The 21,863-nt window shown below is 31.3% G+C and overlaps 2 protein-coding genes across 2 annotated transcripts; both read right to left on the bottom strand.

Moving 5' to 3' along the window:
- Positions 1-322: 322 nt before the first annotated feature.
- CPK1 (calcium dependent protein kinase 1) lies at positions 323-4,781 on the bottom strand. Its single transcript, XM_078976013.1, has 8 exons — positions 4,572-4,781; positions 3,160-4,048; positions 2,897-3,040; positions 1,861-2,013; positions 1,458-1,573; positions 1,139-1,306; positions 835-1,056; positions 323-651 (listed from the first exon to the last, which is right to left on the bottom strand). The coding sequence occupies exons 2-8, from the start codon at positions 3,989-3,991 to the stop codon at positions 532-534; spliced, it is 1,755 nt and encodes a 584-aa protein (XP_078832139.1). The 5' UTR covers positions 3,992-4,048; positions 4,572-4,781; the 3' UTR covers positions 323-531.
- An 8,485-nt stretch (positions 4,782-13,266) lies between these two features.
- LOC145014513 (fasciclin-like arabinogalactan protein 17) lies at positions 13,267-18,897 on the bottom strand. Its single transcript, XM_078972897.1, has 4 exons — positions 17,752-18,897; positions 17,184-17,650; positions 14,124-14,249; positions 13,267-13,519 (listed from the first exon to the last, which is right to left on the bottom strand). The coding sequence occupies exons 1-3, from the start codon at positions 18,552-18,554 to the stop codon at positions 14,176-14,178; spliced, it is 1,344 nt and encodes a 447-aa protein (XP_078829023.1). The 5' UTR covers positions 18,555-18,897; the 3' UTR covers positions 13,267-13,519; positions 14,124-14,175.
- Between the last annotated feature and the right edge of the window lie 2,966 nt (positions 18,898-21,863).

Below are 21,863 nucleotides of genomic sequence, written 5' to 3'. Positions count from 1 at the left end.
TTAATCTACATATTATAACACATAATAAATTTATGTTTGTTAATTGATTTACCGTGGGTTCATAAGTCTTCAATTAGTTTACTATATATGATCGAATGTTTAGTATTCATATTTGTCTTAGAAGTTCTAGGATAAATATAATATATTGATTGTTAGTTGTGATTTTGAAGCAAACGATTGTTGATAAGATAAATAAAAAAAATTATCAATTATAATGAAATATGGACTAACTTGTAGGAATATGGAATTTATTCCGTTGAATAAAATCACGTATTCTAGCAAAGATGACGCTTCTTTATTTTGCAAGAACCATCGTATCCTCTTAAAACAAGGGGTTACAAGAAACCCATAAGTTAATATCCACAAAGAACTTGATAACATTCGGTTGTAGCAAGATACAAATCAGAGCTGAATTACAGTTTTCACAACAAATTCAAACTCAAAACCAAAATACAAATTTAATGAAAGTAAAAAAGTCCTATAATGGAAAAAGAACAAAAAAAAAAATAACAAGAAAAAAGTTTGATATATTCAAATCTTAAATGCTTCTCTGAACTTGATACTGAAACTATTGTCTAGGCTCTTCTTTGGTGCCCCCCCTGTGTGTCCTTGCATCATGGCCACAAATTCATTGTAATCTATGCGTCCATCCTGTTTTATAAATAAAATAAAACCAAAAACACAAACACTCTTAGAACTTAAAATCAATTTCGTGTTTTCTAACTTTGAGTATATAATATTCATGTCTTGATTTTTTCTTTTTACATTTTTGTGAAAAGAATAACGTTATCCATTAAAAAAAACAATAAAGAGTTAAGAAAAAAAAAAACTTACATTGTCTTGATCAACATCTTGAATCAACTCTTCAAGTCTAGCATCTATACCAAATTCATCACATGCATGTTGAAGCTCATCAGCAGTAATATAACCACTTCCATCTTTATCAAAATATGAAAAAGCAGCAAACAAATGATCTTCTCTCTCAATTTTATTCAGATGCAGAGTTGCAGCTACAAATTCCCCATAATCAATTGTTCCACTATTATCAACATCCGCCTGTGTTCAGACATTATGAATTTGTATTTTAAAAAAAAAAATGTAACCAATTATAAAAGAATCTGAAAAAAGTAGGGCTTACTGCTTGCATAAGATCATAGATTTCTGATTCCTTAAGGTTAGCACCAACTCTTTTTAATCCAGCTTTAAGTTCATCAAAAGTAATTTGACCACTGTTGTCTGTATCAATCATCTGAAACATTTGTTTTAGCCCTGCTATTTCTTCTTCAGACATACTCTCAGCTATAACCTGAAAAATGAAAACCAAATTCAAAAGTCACAAGATTGTCGATTTTAGCATTAACCCTTAGCCGGTTTGACCCCAAAAGTCAAATTATACTTGTTTTTGTTTGAAACAAATTGGATTAGTTAAAGTAAATAAGTGAAAGTGTGAAACTTACCCTAAGAGCCATTTTCTTAAGCTTGTTCATGGCTGAAAATTGCTTCATTCGACTTAGAACTGCTGAATCAAGAGGCTTGTCAGGAGCGACACCATCAACTTGAACCCATGGATGACCTGTAAAAAGGTCAACGTTATAAACAGATAAAAAGAATACAAATACGTTGAAATTAAAACAACCAAATCAATAACTACACGAGTAAAAAACAATTTTGAGTGGCAATAAGTTTAAATCTTTGAGTGATTTAGAAGGTCGTAAGCACTGAATGATTTTCAAAACGCTCAACCAGTTAACTTTTTAGCTAATTTGATATATTTTACCCATTGGAGATACAATATAACCAAAATCGACCCATTTTTAGGTCAACAATCTCGTTGTTTAAGCATGGAAGTAGAAGACTTACATAAAACTTCATGTGCAGTTAATCGTCTTTTAGGGTCTCGAATAAGCATTCTCCTTACAAGATCTTTTGCATCTTCAGAAATATTTGGCCATGGATCAGAAGAGAAATCAAGATCGCCTTGCAGGACTTGTTCAAATATTCCTTGCTCCGTTTCTATATATAAAATTAATATACCCATTAATTACCAAATACGAAAAAAAAAAAAATAGGCTACAATAAACAACACTAGTTATACGATTAATATCACGAATAGCTATAAAGATACACAAATTACAACAATTTTCATTTCATTGCAAAGTTTCCGATTTTGTCAAACTTTTATAGTTAAATTAACTACATGTCCTTAGCATTATTACAAATTATCGATGGTGGTGATGTTGATCATATGTAATGATGTATTCTCCTTTGTCGTTCTTGAAGGGTATTTTAGACATTTAATCAATAATCAAAAACTTCAATTAAGTGATGAGTAGAGTTAGAGTCACTCTTGAAGGGTATTTTAGACATTTGATCAATAGTCAAAAAACTTCAATTAAGTGAGGAGTCAAGTTAGAGTCGTTCGTGAAGGGTATTTTAGACACTTAATCAATAATCAAAAACTTCAATTACATGAGGAGTAGAGTCTTTCTTGAAGGGTATTTTCGACATTTAATCAATAATCAAAAACTTCAATCAAGTAAGGAATCGAGATAGAGTCGTTCCTGAAAGGTATTTTAGACATGTGATCAATAGTGAAAAAGTTGGACTAAGTTATAACTAGAGTCAAAAGTTGTAACTTTCATCAAACGGAGGGTATTTTAGACATTTGATCAATAGTCAAACACTTCTTTTATTCTAAAACTAGAATCAAAAGTAGTAATCTTCATGGCATGGAGAGAGTATAATCCAAAAAGATATGCAATAAAGAAGCATTCAACTATCAACATTTTGTATAATCAGTAATCACCAATAGGAAAAGAAGGAATCTTAGAACACAAACAAATTGTTTCCATGTATTTTAGGGTATAAAAAATGAAGGGTATATAAGTAATTTCACCAGCCCAAAATGGAGGTACACCACTTAATAGGATATAAACAATAACCCCAGCACTCCAAACATCCGCTTCAGGACCATAACGTTTTCTCAACACTTCTGGTGCCACATAGTATGGGCTTCCAACCACATCATTAAATGATTCACCTACAAAAACAATAATAATATTAACTCAATCTTTTTACAAACTTATGCATATCCATATTTGTTTCACTTGTTAACCATTCTTTAACCAAATTGGTAAAACAATGCAAATAAAAGTATACCTGGTTTGAAGAAAACCGATAATCCAAAATCAATAGTTTTGAGAAGTGAATCTTCTTTCTTATCAACAAGCAAGAAATTTTCAGGCTTTAAATCGCGATGCATAACACCTAAAGAATGACAAGTCTCAACAACCCCAACAATCGTTCTTGTAAGCTCAGCTGCTTTTTTCTCAGTGTAATGTCCTCTTTGAATAATCCTATCAAAAAGCTCACCTCCTGCACACAATTCCATAACAACATGAACTGCAACAGCATCTTCATAAGCTCCTTTAATGGCTATAACATTCGGATGCCCTGCTAAATGATGCATTATCTGAATCTCCCTTCTCACATCCTCCACATCTTCATCTGTCAATAGCTTCCTTTTTGCAATCGATTTGCACGCGTAATGTTCACCCGTTGCTTTTTCTATACAAAGAAAAGTTGTACCAAATTGCCCTTGTCCTAGTTTCTTCCCCAATGTGAAGAACTCCTTTAAACTCCCGGTTTTTCTTTGTAAGACTGAATCGGTTCTAAGGCCAGCACTTGATACCCTTTTCATTTGAGGGGCTTTTTTGGGTTTTACTTGTTGTTGTTGTTCTTGTTTCTTGTCTGGTTTTGGAATTGTGATTTGTTCTGGTGGCTTGTTTTGAACAGGTAATGGTGATTCTGATTGTCTGCTGTGATTTGATTGGTCTCCATTTGGGGTAGGTGGGGTGGAATCAGCTGGGGTTCTCCACATTGCAGCTGAAACGGATTGGATGAATCCGTTTTTTGAAATATTTGGTCCAACACAGGTGTTACCCATTTCGCTTTGATCAATTGTCAAGAAACCCGATAAGGATTTTAACATAAAGATTTGATTTTTCGCTCAGAGAAAGAAAGATCTGAACTTCATCGTCGAGATAACCTAGAAAAATAAAGTCAAACCCACTTCAATTGACTGCAAGATTGTCAAAACAAGAACATGGTATCAATTATCATATACTATCATATCACCTCCCAAGATACCCCCTTTTCACCTTTAATATAAAGATTCAAAACAAAGATCTAAACTTTATCAAAAACCCAAAAGTCAAATCCACTCCGATTGACTTCAAGATTATCAAAACAAGATCACGAATCTCAACTCAAATTGCCAAAAGCAGAAGCAAATTAAACTGAACCACGATTCAAAAACTATACAGATTTGATTCGAGTTGTATAAAGTAAATTAAACATCAAGTAACGATTAATCACATCAAGCGATAAAGAGCAACAAGCATTTTGTATGCATAGATAGAGAAGAAAAGAAGACCTAGAAAGGATGAGAGAGTAATCGAAAGTCTATGCAAAGAACAAACAAATGTTGAAAACGAAGGAAAAGGTCAAAGCATCTCAAATGGAAAAAAGGTTGAGAGATCTTGATACGAAGAAAACAAAGAAATACTTACCTAATAGCTATGGAGGAGAAGGCGAAGCGAAGCAGAGGTGCTGAATTAGTCTAACCATTTCTTATTTTATGTGTTTTGATTAGTTCAAGGGAATGAATGAGGAAAGATGTATTATGTGAGTAAAAACATGTTGAGGATTATTATACTATTACTAAATCGTGAAGTAGAATATATACGACTGTTTGTTAATTGTTAGTATCATCCAACCTTTCATTCACACGGACAAGATAAACGCGGTTACTCCTGTCCTTCTTTTGATATCTCAATCCCCCGAAACTGGCGTTTGATATTTTCAATTTGTTTTCGTCTTTTAAGTTCTTTTGTCGTGTTTTTTTTTCCATCTATTAGAGGTTACAAGTTCTTTAGATAATTTTCCATTTTCGACATTGTTGAAAGAAAATTCGCATAACTCCGTTTATAGGTAAACCCATTGTGGATCTTATCCAAAATAGTTGGACTTGGACCCAACAACCGGATCGGGCTGATGGATTGGGCAAGTTCACATTTGGTCGTGCATAAAACTACATGCAAAATATGGCATCTAGGTAGAATTGACCGGGTCTCTTTGTAGAATCAGAAAGATCAAGTGTATAGTTGTATCCAATCAATATTGATAATTATGAAGATGGAGAAACTTGAACCTATATGAGAATGATTAAATTTAGGGGTGAGCATTTGAATCGATCTGGAACCAGACCGCTTTGAGAGGATTGTGTGGACCGTGGACCGAACATATTGAGACATACTAGTTCCGATGCTGGTTGTCCGGTACTTGAAGCAGTACAACATCCGTTGTGTATGGTATAAGTCGTTAAAACAATAGTGAAAGTTAGTTTTTTTTATGTTAAAGTTGATTTTTTTTATGGAAGCGTATTACGAGACTGACGACAAAGGCATAAGGAGAAAACATAAAAGTTGGAAAAAAATTTACTTTTATATACCAACTTTGGACGATTGTAACTCATTGAATATGCAACTAAAACGACGAATTTATAGCCTAAAATAAAGCATAAAGTCTAAATTGTATGCTCCGACTTCAAACGAATTAGTTATGCAACTATTAGAAGATTACACATAAAAGTTGAAAAAACTCTCAACTTTAATATCCCGACTGTAACTCATTAAATATGGAACCAAAATATTGAAATTATAGTCTAGATTGAATCACAAACTCTAAAAAGGATCTCATATCAGTCTGATTTCAAACGAATGAATTATGTAATTTTTAAAAAATTCACATAACATAAATTGGGAATCGATCCAAACTAATCCAAAAGCAATAATTGTTGTACTGTTCTGATTAACTGATAAAAAATCATAACATGTTGAGTGTGATTTCATATAATGAGAACCAGCTGAATAGTATAAAACCGATCTCAATCTGGTGTCGGTCCAAGTACAAATTAATGTAGTCCGTCAATCTGGATGATCATCCCTAATTAAATTCATGTCTCGCGTTCAATGATATTAGAACAAATGGAAATAAAAATGACAATTCATTCGACATTAAAAATTAATGGATGTTTTATGAAGATAAACAATCATGTATGATTAGGAGTAGTGACATATCAGTAGACAGTGAACACAATTTGTATAGTTGATTAGTTTTATCACGTGTATAATTGTGTCGTGTATTATATACCAGTGTGTATTTTCGAAAAACATATATATATGTTATGTTATATATAATTAAACCCAGAGTAATAAATAAATTATGTATGACATTGGTTAAAGAAAAGTATTGATCTTTAAATTATACTAATTTAGTGGAAATAAAATAAAGTAATTTTGTGTGTTGTATGTAAATGAATAAAGGAAAACATTTTTTTTTGTTTTAGTTTATCTCTTCATGAATTAAAAAGAATGGGAAATGAACTCTATAAAATGACTCAACTAGTGGTGTTATAAAAAAAAAAAAATAAAAAAAAAAAAAAATAAAAAAAAAAAAGCGTGGTTCCACATTAAACCAATTGGTTTCATCGTACCAACTGGTTTTATCAAACCAAACCACTTCAATGAACGAGTAATCTATTTTGGACCGAGTTTGACTAACTTTCATTTAGTTAATCTGTTTTTGACCTAGTTTAAATAATTCATAGAATATCTAATTAGTATATTTGCCTTTAACCCCGGGTTATATGCAAATATACTAATTAAATATTCTTTGAGTTATTATAGATTTTTAACTCCGAAATTAATGTAGAATAATTTATGTATAATACCAAAGACTTGACGCACGGTGGCTTAGAAATTAAAATCTCCACCAACCCAATTAAAATGTCACCATCAAACAAACAATGCAAGTACTCATGATTTGGGGATAAGATCTACTTTCGGATAAGATTTCTTAAGCCCAATGTTTAGCCCATTAAAGGTTTACGTTAGTTAGGCGCACACATTGCAAGTGCAAACTTCCCTTTTGGGTGGGTTGAGTCAAGAGTTAAGAAACCTTTCTTTCGATTGAATTGGGTTAATTTACATGAAAAACATAACCCATGGCATAAAGCAACGCTGGAAAAAGGAAGTGGCATGTTATTTTTTATTTTTATTTTTAAAGTTTGGAAGCACGGGAATGAATTAGCTTAGTTTACAAATGAACAAAACATAATCTAAAACATTGAAATAAAGACATAATAATACAACACTTATCCATTGATTACAAAATTTAAAGTTCAACGGACTCATGATTAGGGAGGTTAGACACAAATAAACCGAATAAGATTAATTGGTTAGATTGAACCAATACGGGTCAGGTTCAATTCAGATACTAATCGGTCTGGTTCGGTTATTACTCAAATAAACCAAATAACATTTATAATATAATTAAGGACAGAAGAACTGAAACCGAATAAAGTGTATTGTTTGATTTTTTTTTAACTTATGGCGTTGTTTTTGTAATTATTTAAGGGATTAGAAATGTAATAAGATATATTTTCGGATGTATTAAATTATTTATATCGTTGGGTTTCACAAGTTTTAAAATAATATTTTTTATATTTTTAACATGATATGATGCTACGATTAAATGTTAACTAATATTAATTCATTTATTAAAAAAAAAAAAATCACAATTGAGTATAGCTAACTATAAATTATATGCATCCAAATCTTGAGATATAGTTATGAAAGCCATATAATAAACAATAAACATTAAACATCCAAAAATCCATATATAAATATATAAGTCAAACATTGAACATTAAACACCCAAACGAAAATATGAATAAGCCTAAAATATATACCCGAGAACCAAACCAAAAAGCTTATTACGTCCTAATTTGGTCTGGTTCCTTTAGAACCGATTAAGCAGTTATCCAGGTAACCGGGGCCAAAATACCCGAGAACCAAATAAGTCTAAAATATATACCTAAGAATCGAACCGGATAGCTTATTTGATCTGAATTTGGTTCGGTTCGGTTCAAGTTCATGTATTCGATTCAAATGCTCATCCCTACTCATTATGATTCTAAAACATAAAGCTAGTGCAAAAATTCATAGCCTTCAAATAAATAAATCTCCCAAATCACACGACCTAATTTGAAAATTTTCGAATATGTTGCTTCCATCATTTCCTCATCAACTTCATATTGAAGCTCAAAGATTACAATTTAGCTAAAATTAAAAGTCTAGGTTGTCTTTTTGATACTTTTTCTTCTTCATTGCTTCCAAAACTAATCTCCATCCAAGTCTCTAGTCAATTCCAATGAGAGAGAAAGAAGTTGGGAGTTTATGTTCAAATGTTTGGACACTTGGCTTTTTATTCCTTTTATAATAAAGTTTATCATAAGCTTGTCGAACTTGTTTAATTAAACCTAATACATTAGGATTTTTCTACCTTAAATCCTATACACAAAGTTTCTTAACATATTTGAACCCGACCAAGTCAAATCAAGGCCAAATCTAAGTTTTTGAATTTAAGAAGTTTATCCTCTCAAACTTAAATCTTCTCATTTATCTTATTTTGACCTTCTAACTATTTTGGAACATAAAAAACTCTAAAAAAATCCTTTTCCAAAATCATGGTTGTAGAGACACAAAAGTTGGCGGAAAACACAATATCATATCCCTAAACATGGAGCTTCTAGGGTTTTCCAACTAAAGGATCACATGTTTTTTTCATGCTAATGCCAAGGATAATTCAAACCCTTATAGACTTCCTTTCTTTGTCTAAAGAGTTTCAGATCTAATATTCAATTTAATGTGATCTGCTTTTTTTAAATGCTTTCATATTATAACTCGTATTGTAAATATTATTAGGGGTCAATTAATAATAGATAATAACCATATTATTCATTCACTTTTTATGTAACGTCCGGTTTCCAGGTAAATTCTTTAAGTTTTCAATATTTAATTATTTTGCATAAAAGACGATTATGATGGTCGTAATTGAGAGTTACGAGGGGCGTAACTCATTAAACTTGGTCGCGATTTCTCTTGAGTACGTCGGTCTGTATTCAAGGCAAAGGCAAACCCTAATTTTTGGGTATTGAACCATATTTAAAGACCTTAACCCCTTGGAAACCCTTCTTATCATCAGCCACCACCAAGGCCGTCCCAAGATGATTTGAGGCCCAGGGCAAAAAAATGGAGCCCTTTGCAATTGATATATAAATCTAAATTTTATTTTTAGTAAAGGAGGGCGGTACCTCTGGAAAATTTTATTAATTATAAAAAATTAATACAATTGCAGGCTGGGAACTCCCCACCTATGGAAAGGAAAAAGCTTTGGGCCAGCCCAACCAAAGCCAAATAATCTAAAACTGTAAATATAAAACAATAAAATAGAAAGACTATAACATGTTTTAAACCCTATTACATAAAGATAGCAAAAAAACTATAAAAAATTACATTTACGAGCTTTTTTAAAAGCAAAGTCATCATAAATAGTATCAATGTCAATTTTATCCAACATATCTTTTTCAATACATAACATAGTCAAACCATTCAATCTTTATTGTGACATAGATGATCTCAAATAACTTTAATTCTGAAAAACTTCTTTTTACTAATGCTATAGTAACATGTATAATTAATAATATTCGATATGTAATGAAAACTACCATTATTATCTTCATTAAGCTTCTTGTTAGACCCTCAAAAAGCCAAATTTTGTATTTTGATAAATATTTGACAACAAAAATTATTCTTATTAAAACTTATCTCCAACGTTCTTTTTCTTTTACATATTGTTGTTGCAAGTCTTTATCAATCGTTTCATTATTATTCAATCGTATTTTTAGCTCATTCCAAGATCGCACACATAAAATATGTTGGGCACTATTTTTATGTTCATCAAGTCTTTCAAAAAGGTGTTTCCAATTGTTAAATCCATTATTTGCCAAAGTAATTTGATTACTATTATTATTAGGTTTAAACAACTTACAACAAAAACAGTAAACTTTATCTACTTGTTTAAAATAAATTAATCATTTTTGATCACTTGTTTTACCATTACCTAGCTTTCTAGTATAAGCACCATTCGAAAAATATCTAGATAAAGTATCTTTAGGAAACACAAGATTTAATTCTCTAATGGATCATTTTTCAACTAAATTTTCCTTAATTTATTGTCAATTTTATCCTAATTACATGGATCATAAATATTTAAATGATGAACAAATTGATGGTCATTTTCATTCATATCATTTTCACAAATAGCATTAGTTTCATTACCAATTTCATTCTTATTAGTGCTATTTTCATCCACATTAGTAAAAATATTTTCATTACCAATTTCATTCTCATTAGTATTGTTTACATTCTCATTAGTAACATTATTTTCATTATCAATTTCATTCTCATTAGCATTAATCTCATTATCATGGTTGTCATTTTCATTATCATTTGTGATATTTTCATGTTCCGTTGAAGCATTAGAATTATTTACCTTTTTTATAAATTTCTAAATAGATCCCTTTTGAGCTTGTTCGCTTGTTCATCTTGTTCTATTTTTTGTTTCTTGTCTTTTTTGAATTCCAGATAGATGTTTTCTAGAATTATTTACCTTTTTTTTATAAATTTATCCATAGTTCCTTCTGATTTTGTTATTATATAGGCCTTTTATATATACATTAACATACTTCTAAAGTGGGCCCTATACAATTTTGAGGCCCTGGGCCAATACCCAACCTGCCCCCCCCCCCTCCCGTATTGGGCTGGGCATGGCCACCACCCTCTCTCTCAGCCTCTGATATACATTAACATACTTCATTTGTGAGAATCTCAAGCTTTTATGTGATTTTTGGTGTGTTATAACGAAGAGGGAGATCTTGGAAGGTGTGCTTGGAGCCCATAGCTTATAGATCCAGACTTTGCTCACATTGATCATCCTTCTGGAGGTATAAAGTCTCAACCTTTATGATTCTTTTGCATAGATCTAGATTTAGCTTAAGGTTTTGGCATGCTTGGTCCTAAGGGTTGGTCTTGTGAGTATAAGCTACTCTAGAGTTCAAGTTAGTTACTTTAAGATGTTTATGAGGATCTTGAGCCATAAAAATGGAGTCTTTGATGTTATTTCTCACTCATGCGAGAGTTTAAGGTTGTTTAAGAGTGTTAGGGACTTAGGGTTTGGTTTTGGGCTCTATTAAGCAATACAAAAGCTTAAAGTAGTCAAGTTTATAAATTAAGACGTTCCCAAGATTAAGATCTATGAGTTAGATAAAAAGGTCTTTAAGCAGTAAAAGCTTAATAACAATTTTGAGCAACTGACAAGTACGTTGGGCATACCCTCTAGGTACGCATGGCATAACGGGTTTAGCTCGTGTCCCTTTTCAATGAATTCCTATTACGCTGGGCGTATGCACGGTGTACAGATGACGTACTCACCTGAAGCCCTTTGGGCCTTGGGCCAGTTTGGGCATTGGGTCATGGTTAGTTGGGTCCATAGTAGGAAGGGTAAAATGGCCTTTTACCCTTTGTAAGAGAGATTATGATTTAGACCTTTATTTGTGGGTTATTACCCTAAATAGTGATTAGGGTTGGTTTGAATGTGTTCAGTGTGAGGAGTTGTTGTAACAGCATCAGATTGAGGTGAGTTGTTACATTGTACTTGTGGGTCGAAGACACCAATATCGGCCCATTGGATTATATTTGTAGGATGCTAGTTGTCTATGTGATACTTGCATGTTGTGTATGTTGGGTGGGGCTCGTTATGCGAGTTAGGGCGAGGCCCGTTATACTCATTGGGCGGGATTCGTTGCTTGTATGGTATGTGGTATTTTGGGAAACTCACTAAGCTTCGTGGTTATGGTTTGTGTTTAAATGTTTTTAAGTACTTTTGGTTCAAAGGGAAAGGTTCCAGCCTGATCACAGTGCATCCACCCGTATCCAACATTTTACAATTTTTGGATCGTACTATGAGAACTATTTTCTATCTTGACATACTTTAAGAATTTGAGATGAATGATTGATGATTTGGGTTGATCTAAAAATAAAAAATTTTACTTAGTATTTTTAGAATGTTACATTTTCCTTTTTGTACGACCCAAAATAGAATAGATGGCAATGTTGTGCTTATTGTATGATCATGTACATACACTAATAAGAATTGCATTATTTATGTACTCTCATCCATGATAGACGTTATGATCCTACAACTTTCTTATATTTGAATTGCTTGTAAAGGAACAATTTGGATATTGTGATTTTTTAGAATCCGTAAAACTAATATTAATAGAAACATCTAGATCATGTTTGTCTATTGTATGTTGCGACCATATAATTGGCATGAGATTAAGGGTATACATGATTATGATGACACATACGGTATTGGCATCCAGTGAGGGTGCGGATAGTGAATCGTTGGAGAAGAATGTCCTGTGACAACTTAGTATTCTAGATTATTGATAACCAAATAGTTGGAATTAATGTGGGCAAGCCCGAAGGATGCCCCATGACAACTAAGCATTTTAGATTGTTAATAACCAAATAGTTGGAACTAATGTGGGTAAGCCCACTCCACAAGTAACTTCCCAATATATTTGTTGAGGCATGTAAATATATGTAGAATCTCATATTAACTCCCTAAAATAGTCTTTGTGGAGAGAAAGGAGACCTAACATATATAAACACTTATTGAACCGTGTTGCACCGTTGTGGGATACACTAACACTGACATCAGAGTAGGAGGCTCGATTCGGATAAACAAGAATGTGTTGAGCCATTGGGGTGCAGGAAGTCAATTATGATACCATGTAAACATATGTTGAGTCCTATATTTACTTTCCAAAAGAGTTGTTGTGGAGAGAAGAAATACCAACATATATAGATATTTATTGGACTGACCAATATGATATACAATAGCATGGAATCTTAGTAAAGATGATGATTGGGTTTGATTATGAAAAATTCCACCCAACCATGACAAAGATGGGATGTAGCATGCGTTGCACATAACATAGCATGCACACATTATATTCATCCATGAAAATTCAATTTTTCCATGATATATGTTTGTATGTTTTATTGTATATGAACCCCTTATGTTTGTATGTTTGTAATTTGTCTATAAACAAGTTACTTATCGATTAAGATTCCAACTTTACTTACGCACGACTCAAGATGACCATCACATACCAAATTCTTTTGTACCTTTTTCCTTTTCTTTATTTTATATCTTTCCACATTTTAATGTGATTAAACAACTTAGACGCAACACTTGCAACAAACAATACAAATAGACGTTAGACAACTCACCTTACCACCATCCAATCCTTTATTTATTTCACTATGCACAAAATAATAATACAAAAAAAATATTCTTTGATTGTCATCTCCAACTACCAATGGAGAATGACTATTATACCCTTTTCTTTTATCAAATAAAAGAGCTTACACATTAAACAAACACAAATAACAACCCACTAACACCCCCACAAAAAAAGAAAGCATGGAGTTTGATGCATACCATAACTGTATCTCACATGTCCTTTCAAGTCTTTATACATTCCCTGTGATGAAAAAAGAAATGGAAAAACAAATACTGTAGGAATTAATGACTCGTTTAATTAGGAGAAATTGGTTGTATTTTCGAAATACCCATTTATTAATCTATTTCCCATAATGAACGTTTTATAAACATTTTTTTGGTAAAACAATTTGAGCAATTCGGCCTAGGCGTAGATGTGACATATAACTTGAATCAATAAGAGAAAACTTTTGTTATTGCCTTTCTATTTTTTAGGTAAGCAATACACAACACCTGAATAGAAATTTGAAAGAGAGGTAACAACAAAAGATTCATGGACCTTTTTATACCTAATTAATTAAAAATTAAGAAATATCTAAGTTCATTTATGTCATTTTCTATCTTCATTTGCAATTTGTGACAGGTCATCCGAACTTTCCCATTATTAAAGATGACTATATATACGGTTGAGTTGACCTTTCTCTATGATAGAAATCCAATAAACTAAACCACACCACAATTCATTTGAAGAAAACTTTTGTGATATATATATATTATCATTTATTTAATATAAATAAAACCAATCATGAAATTATATATATAAAAAATAATAATAAACACAAGATTTGAGAAGAGAGTTTTTGAACCTTTTGATTGGCAGATCAGATGAAGTGTAAGTGATGAATGAAAGGGAGAATTCTAGTGGCACGTGGTGAACCGGGAATCTTGCCCAAATGTCCCAAGCACTTGACATGCTACCTCGACCAATTTCCCTGCATATAATAATAATATATTATTATTTTTTTTGGTTAATTAAGTATAGGTTTATTAATAATTAATAAATAATTAGTTCATCATTAGCTACATATAGTTTAATTAAACTCATTCAAAAAATAAAACAGCTTCATAACTTCATGTTATTCCGTAACGACTACTGACAACAGTTAATTGCTTCTTAAAATAATAATTAATTATGTTTAACATTTAACACGTCGTTGCACACCATAACTATGTATACACATTAAACACGTACATAACCACCTTTATTTATTTATTTAATATAGATATAGATATAGATATGACTAATCCAGTGCACTATATGTGAGTATTATTATTACTTATTATAGATGAATTTAGTTTAATAAATAAAATATATGAAGATTAACGAATTGCTAAATATAAAAAAAAAAAAAAAAAAAAAAAAAAAAAACAAGGAGCGGAAAACTGACAAATACTATAATTAGTGAGATTGAATGCTTTTACTGACAGCATGATTCTGAAGATGTCAAAAAGCAGGAGAAGATCCGATCATATGGCTAACTACATTACAATTGTAAATGCACGTATAAAGATATAAAATATTTGATGATTAATGATTAATGTATGTATAATAATACACTTTGGATTCTTTAATTATTTTTAAAAGCACATGAGTATACATACCGATACCATCAAAATAAAGATGAAATACCCTTTTCGTTTTTAAGCTATAAAACATGTTTGATGCGTAAAGTGTGGAACATGCAACATGCCTACTCATGAATTTCGATGTCAAGAAAGTGGAAGATAGATAGATTGACCATACATGTACAAGCGAATGAGCACAGAGTACAAGTGAGTTTCAGCAGTGAGTAGGGTCTCAAAGAGGACAATTACAACAAGAAGGAGTTGGGGTTTTGGATTTATATGTTGGTTTCGATTTGAAGTTTCAGTGTGTTGTTTAGTGGAAGTGAGAAGCCTGCCAACGTGGCGAAAGTATATAGAGTTTTATTTCCTTTAATTTTAAGAATTCTATCAATTACAATTTACAATAATGGTAATAAAAAAAAAAAAAAAAAAAAAAAAAGTCAACCGAGCAAAATAATTTGACCGAGTTGGCATATCAAAGAGCCCTTTAAATCACCTAATCCGAATTTGTATACCGACTACTCGTGGATCGGTTATTCATTGCAATAATTGTATGTATTTTTTTTAAATACTATAAACAAATAACTAAAAATATATCGTTGTATCTTGCTTTTAGCTCTATTTCGATATAAACCACTAATTTTTTGCAATTTGCAAAAAGAAATACACTCCAGCTCATATATATGTTTATATCAAAATATATATGTACATCATCATTAAATAATGGACCTCACAACAAATATTATTTATTTATTACCGAAACAAAACAAAAAACCACCATGACATAATGTTTTAGTTGTGTTCATGGTAGATGCATCATGATTAATGATATAGAAACTTAGACAAGAATCCTTCTTGTTACACTAAAGGTTGTTTTGTCTCTGGCTGAGAAATGTTGTACATTACAAGTACCAAAAGCTATGTTTTTATTTTTCCCATTGAAATGGTAAGAGTATAAAAATTGTAATTCTACATTTTTTATCAACATATATTTCTTATAAGCTAATTAATTATATTATTTGTATAATGTAACCAAATTAACTATAACATAATTAGTGAGTTAGGCGCAAAGAGACAATGTTAGGTACGATAGTATAATGAAGCATTTATGAAAAGATTAGTATCTAATATAATTATAGAAACATAAACATATAATTTATATCTTTTTTTTTTTAGGTATGCAACTACAAATATGCGAAAACTTTACCAAATGTATAAATTGAATATTAATTAATTTGTCAAGGTCGTACATGACAAAATCATAAATTTTATTTATACTTTTACGTGTTTAACATCCTTTTAGTATTTATAATACTTGTACCTTTTGATGCAATTATTGATCATGCATAAAAACTTTAATATATTTATATTGACTTCATATGTTTAAAAAGGTTTCAAATGTAGAATTAAAGTATGACAACGAGTAAACTAACAGATGGACAATCACTCAACCATTGGAGAAGTTAGTACTTCATTTATCGCTATGAAATTATAATATTTACAATATCATAGAAATGTCAGTTTCAACAATTTATTAGAAAATGAATCAATTTTGTTTTATATTTGGTTTTTAACGGGTCAAATAAGTAAATTTTAAAACAAACAAATATATTAACTTTATGAAACAAATTTTGTGATAAAAAATTGAGCAACAAAAAAAGGTCAAAATTTTTCTTCCTATCTTCTAAAGAAAATTCACTAGAATGTATACTTAAGCTAATTGAATCAAATACAACTACGGATTACACAAAGGCTTTTAAGTGTAATATTAAATTGTCTGAATCTAACCGAATTAGACACAGCTAAAAGAAAATTCACTAGAATATATACTTAAGCTAATAGAATTAAAGTATGACAATATTTTTAAATTATTTTGTAAAAATATGGTTAAGTTTGTTGGATCTATTTGTTTGAATTTCAGGAAAAATCGATAAATTATAAATAGTAGTAAACATTTTTCATGAAATTCAACCTTGAAATTTCACTACCTCATTTATGATGTTCTTTAACATCCTAATAATTAAAAGGTGTTATTCATCACGGGCCACCAGTACAGATTAGCAAAATGTCGATTTTGCCCCTCTTTGACTCACCGACAAAACAAGTCTAAAGAAGTAAGAACAGTGATTTTGATTCTTGTGAAGAAATAGGTTGATTGAAATGTCTGTTGGCATCATGTAATTAGGTAAAAAGATAACTCATGAATCAACGTAAAATGTATGCAAAATTAAACCACCATTGTTTCCGGCAAGAAAGGATAAAACAAGAAAATGTAATGCAAGAAGAGGTTTCCGGCGTACCTCTACGAGATTTGGGTGTGACTTGAACATGATCGACGGTTTTTGTGATTTCTGTCTTCTCCGATGCCGGAAACAAAACCCCATCAATACCCTGAACCGATATTCTACCGTCGGTGTAAATATCAGGATCGAACAGATACGCCGTTTCCTCGTCGTCGCCGAATTTCACCGATCCATCGGCTTCCTGAGCCACCACCTTATGAGGAACGTGAAGAGTATCGTATCGAATCTTCCCGAACCTTCTAACAGCATTATACATGCTTTCTTCAGTTTGGTACTCCGGCACGATATGGTAGTACATGATCCTCTCCGGCGCACCAGGCTCCGCCAGTTGATCGGCGGTCAATTTCGCCATTGCTTCGTCGTTAGGTGCTAGAACGGTTAATACGTATCCCTCCGACACTAGTTTCCCCATTTCCGTTGCCAAATTCGTTAAATTCACCAAAATGTCAGCCATCTCGTTGTATCTATATACACCAATTAAGAGCAATCGTGTTGAGTTTTGGAAATAAGTTGTGATTTTAGATGATTAACATTTAACATGATCGAATTGTGGGTTTAAATTTACCCGCCGTAGTGCAGCAGCGTGTGGATGAAATCCTTCACCTGGCTCTCACCGTCGAAGTGGTGGCGTGGACCGCCAGGTCCGGGAGCGGGAGCAGGTGCCAACGACGGACCGGGTGCCATGGCGTAGTAAATTGGTAGCACCGGAGACGATCCAGCGGGAACCGGAGGTGCCGGTTTCTTCAGTCTATTTGTTCTCGGATCCACCTCCGGTGCACCCTCCGGTTTAACGGCGGAAATGGCACGTAAGCTCCGACGGTTGTTGAAATCCTGCTGTACGGATTTGGGGATCAACAAACGACTAATTCCGTGAATTATTCCATCGGGTCGGAAAACGTCGTCTACCCGAACAACCTCCGCATTGCCGGCGAGCTTCATTGAATCCAAATTGGAGAGGTGTATGGGTTCCGCCGAGAGTGTGTCGTGACGAGTTGACTTTTCCGGCCACTCAGACTGACCTAGTCGACTAGGAACGATGTGGTGGAGGAGAAGCGTTTGAAGAGACTGAAGATTCCGAGGTTCAAGTAAAAACCGTTTGAATTCCGGGTCAAGCTCCCGCTCCAGAGCTTCATTTCTCGGAGCAAAAATGGTGATATTATGATTCGAAACAGCTTCTTCAAGCGTCTGCAATAAGAGCGCCTTCTCCACCAGCTCCGCCAGTTCGGTATAATGGGAATCAAGCAGCGCCACCAGTACAGAATTGGAGTTGATTTGCGTGGTCGCGTTGGTGGGTTTCCCAGACAATGCAGCCGCAGCGAGTTGACTCAATACAAACAGCATAGTAAGACACTTTCGTGTGGACGCCATTTTTTCCGGTTGGTGTCTAGCCGGCGATTATGGCGAGGGAACCCGTCTTCTTCAAGTAGGAAAAAGGGATTTTGATTTGCTTGGAAGGGAGGTCAAGCGTCTATGTGTGTGTGTGTGTGAGAGAGAGAGAGAGAGAGAAAGAGTGTGTGTGTTTGTTTCTCTCTCTTATTGGTGTTATTTCTCTCTCTAAGTTTGCTTCTAATTTATATCTTCATGGTGGTCGGGAGAGATGGTGGTGTGTACGACAGTGGTAAACAGGGGTTTGGTATAAAGGCGAGGGGTTGTGTGGAATTAAGCGAATCTTGAGGGGAGTTAAGTGTAAAGTTATGGGTAAAGTATCGTCGGTGGTGTGGTGGTGTGTTGCTGTCTATCGTCTATACGTAAGAGTCAGGCAGAAGAGAAATGAAAGTTTGATTATATGATGAGGAAGTCTCATAAAGTCGTCTTGCGATAATAGACAATGTATTAAGGGGGTGATTGGACTTTTAATATAAAACTGTTTATAAATTGTCTAATTTATAACTTATATATTGGATCTTAATAGGAAGTGGGGCAAATTATTATCTTATTATCTAATTAATAATTTCTATATCAAATGTCCAAGTTATAGTGATTGGTGAGTGATATTGAGAGGAAATGGGTTTGTTATTTTCATAATTTATTTTAACTAGGACCTTCTATTGTGAGGGATAGGAATGTTGAAGGATTCAAAAGAAATCGTCAAACTTATATAAGGTTTATTTGTGATGATCAATAGCAAGAACGTGAAGAATGCGTTTGAGGATAATGAGAATGAACAAAGTCGTAGAAAGAGATCGATTTCCTATTGGTACGGGAGGATAAAGTAAAGTCGCTAGCAAACTTTTTTAACATTTTCCTAGACACAATCAAGATGTTTAACCACTAGAGATTTTAGCATTGTGAATATCTATGAAACAAATAGGAAAATAAATTATAAGGATAATTTTTTTTTATATATATATTTGACCGGTTAAGTAGTCAAATATGTATATATAAAAAAATTGTTTAAATGCGATCAAATTTTTTTATAAATTTTTTAAGGTTTTTTATAATTTCTTACACTATTTTTATTATATTTGTTTCTAATACAATGTTTTAGATTTTGTTTATAACTTTTTTAATATTTTTTATACTTTCATATAATTTTAATACAAGTGTTTTTAAACCAAATATTTTATAAATGTTTTAAATTTGTCTTACAAGTTTTTAGCTTGCTTTTTTATATTTTCATACAATTTTTTTTAACTTTCATATATTTATTTATAAACTTTCTTTTACAACATTTTTAGAGTGTTTCACAAATTTTATATGTCAATTTATTATTTTTTATAACATTTTAAAATAGTTTCGTTAAATATTAGTTTAAAATGTTGTATTTAAAAAACTAAAAGTTTATAAACTTCTAATTAAAAATTATTAAAAAGTTCCAATAATTTTAAAACATTTACATTATATATATTTTTTATTTTTTTATTTGCTAAGTAATATTTTCTTTGTATTTTTTTAAAAGACATTTCATATTTATTGTTGCATATTTATTTTATTAAATTTTATTGTTAGATATTATTTACTTTAAAAGTATTGTATATGCTTAAAACAAAAGAATATATATATATATATATATATATATATATATATATATATATATATATATATATATATATATAAGAGGCTATATAAAATATTTCACAAAACAGAAATATATTTCTTAATTAAAAAGTAAAATTTAGAATTGATCAATATTTAATTAATATTTATGAAATTATGGATATTTTAAAAATAACGCTTGAAAAAAAAAATACAAACAAATATGAAAAATAAAATCGTTATTAAAAATGGGGAAAATGACTTATCATGGTAATTAATTTTTCGTTTTATTCATATTTAGGCAATTTTTTTTACACATTTAACCATTTAACTTGTTAATTTGTTCACATATTATCAATGTCATCTACTATAACCGGTGACAATGGCAATATATAAACACATATAACAAGTTAAATGGTCAAATGTATACAAAAGTAAAAAAGTTACTAAAATGTAAACAAACGATAGAGATTATTACTCCGGTAAGTCATTTTCCTAAATAAATATGGCAAAGATGAGTGATGTTGTAATGATCTAACACTGTGATACTAATATGTGATAATGAAAAATGTGGCAACTATAGAGGTATTAAGTTATTTAGTCATATAATTACAATATTTAGAAATATCCTATAAGTTGTTCTATGTTTAAAAATATCCTATAAGTTGTTCTAACTCACAAAAAAATTATCCTATAAGTTGTTCTAACTCGTATTTTATAAGATTTAAATTTTGATGTGTTGTATTATTTACAAAGATTTAGGGGTATTTTCTTGGCATAATATTTTTTAAAGTAATAGAATTTGTCAAATGAATTTGAATTTGAATTTGATATAGGTTTGTTTGATATGGAATGAAATCTAGTTTGTTTTTTTATTTGTTAAATGAATTGGAAATGAAATTATATAATATGATCAAAAATACATTTTTAGTGATTTTTTTGTAACTTATTTTTTTAATAAACATGTCATGAATTTATAATTTTCATTTAACTAAAAATTATATTATTAAATATTCTTCAAATATAAATTATACAAATAACTAACATTTATTTTGATGAACACCTGACTACAAATCAAAAAACCTTTTAAAACAAAATATTGAACGATTGACTATAATAATATAAATCAATAAATGTCGGTCATTATCAATCTAAAAATAAAAAGGTTCACCACAAATGAATATGTAAAATAATGTAGCCACCTAATTTATACTCATAACACTCATGCAACATAATCATCACAGCATTACCACAATCTTTTCCTTCCAAATTCCAAAAACTTAACACAAATTCTGAATCATGCATTATTTTCCGACTTGCTTTGACTTGATTTGAACCTATCTAGCACACTCAATGACTGCATTTTTGAAACTTCATAAATCTCCATAGAAGCTTTCTTTTGTACATTTGTTTATTCTAATATAGCTTCATTCATGTTCTTCACTACCTTCTTCATTTTTTTTTCTCGATGCATCTTAGTTGCAATAGTTATTCCTTCTATTACATGATCAACTCTAAATTCCTCTTCTTTGTGCATGCATTTGTATTGGTTGCATCTTCTTCCATTTGGATGGTTGAAATCCACATCTATTCTTTAGTTTGCTCTTCATTGTTTACATATTCTTCCATTTAGGTAAAATCTTTGGTTTTATTCCCTTTCTATCCTTTCTAAAAATAATACGTAAGTCCTCCAAGTGAGGA

This window comes from Lactuca saligna, chromosome 9 (assembly GCF_052625555.1).
Source record: "Lactuca saligna cultivar CGN05327 chromosome 9, ASM5262555v1, whole genome shotgun sequence".
Classification (NCBI taxonomy): Eukaryota; Viridiplantae; Streptophyta; class Magnoliopsida; order Asterales; family Asteraceae; genus Lactuca; species Lactuca saligna.
Note: the sequence above shows the minus strand (reverse complement) of the source record. Positions and strands in the feature narration are given on the sequence as shown.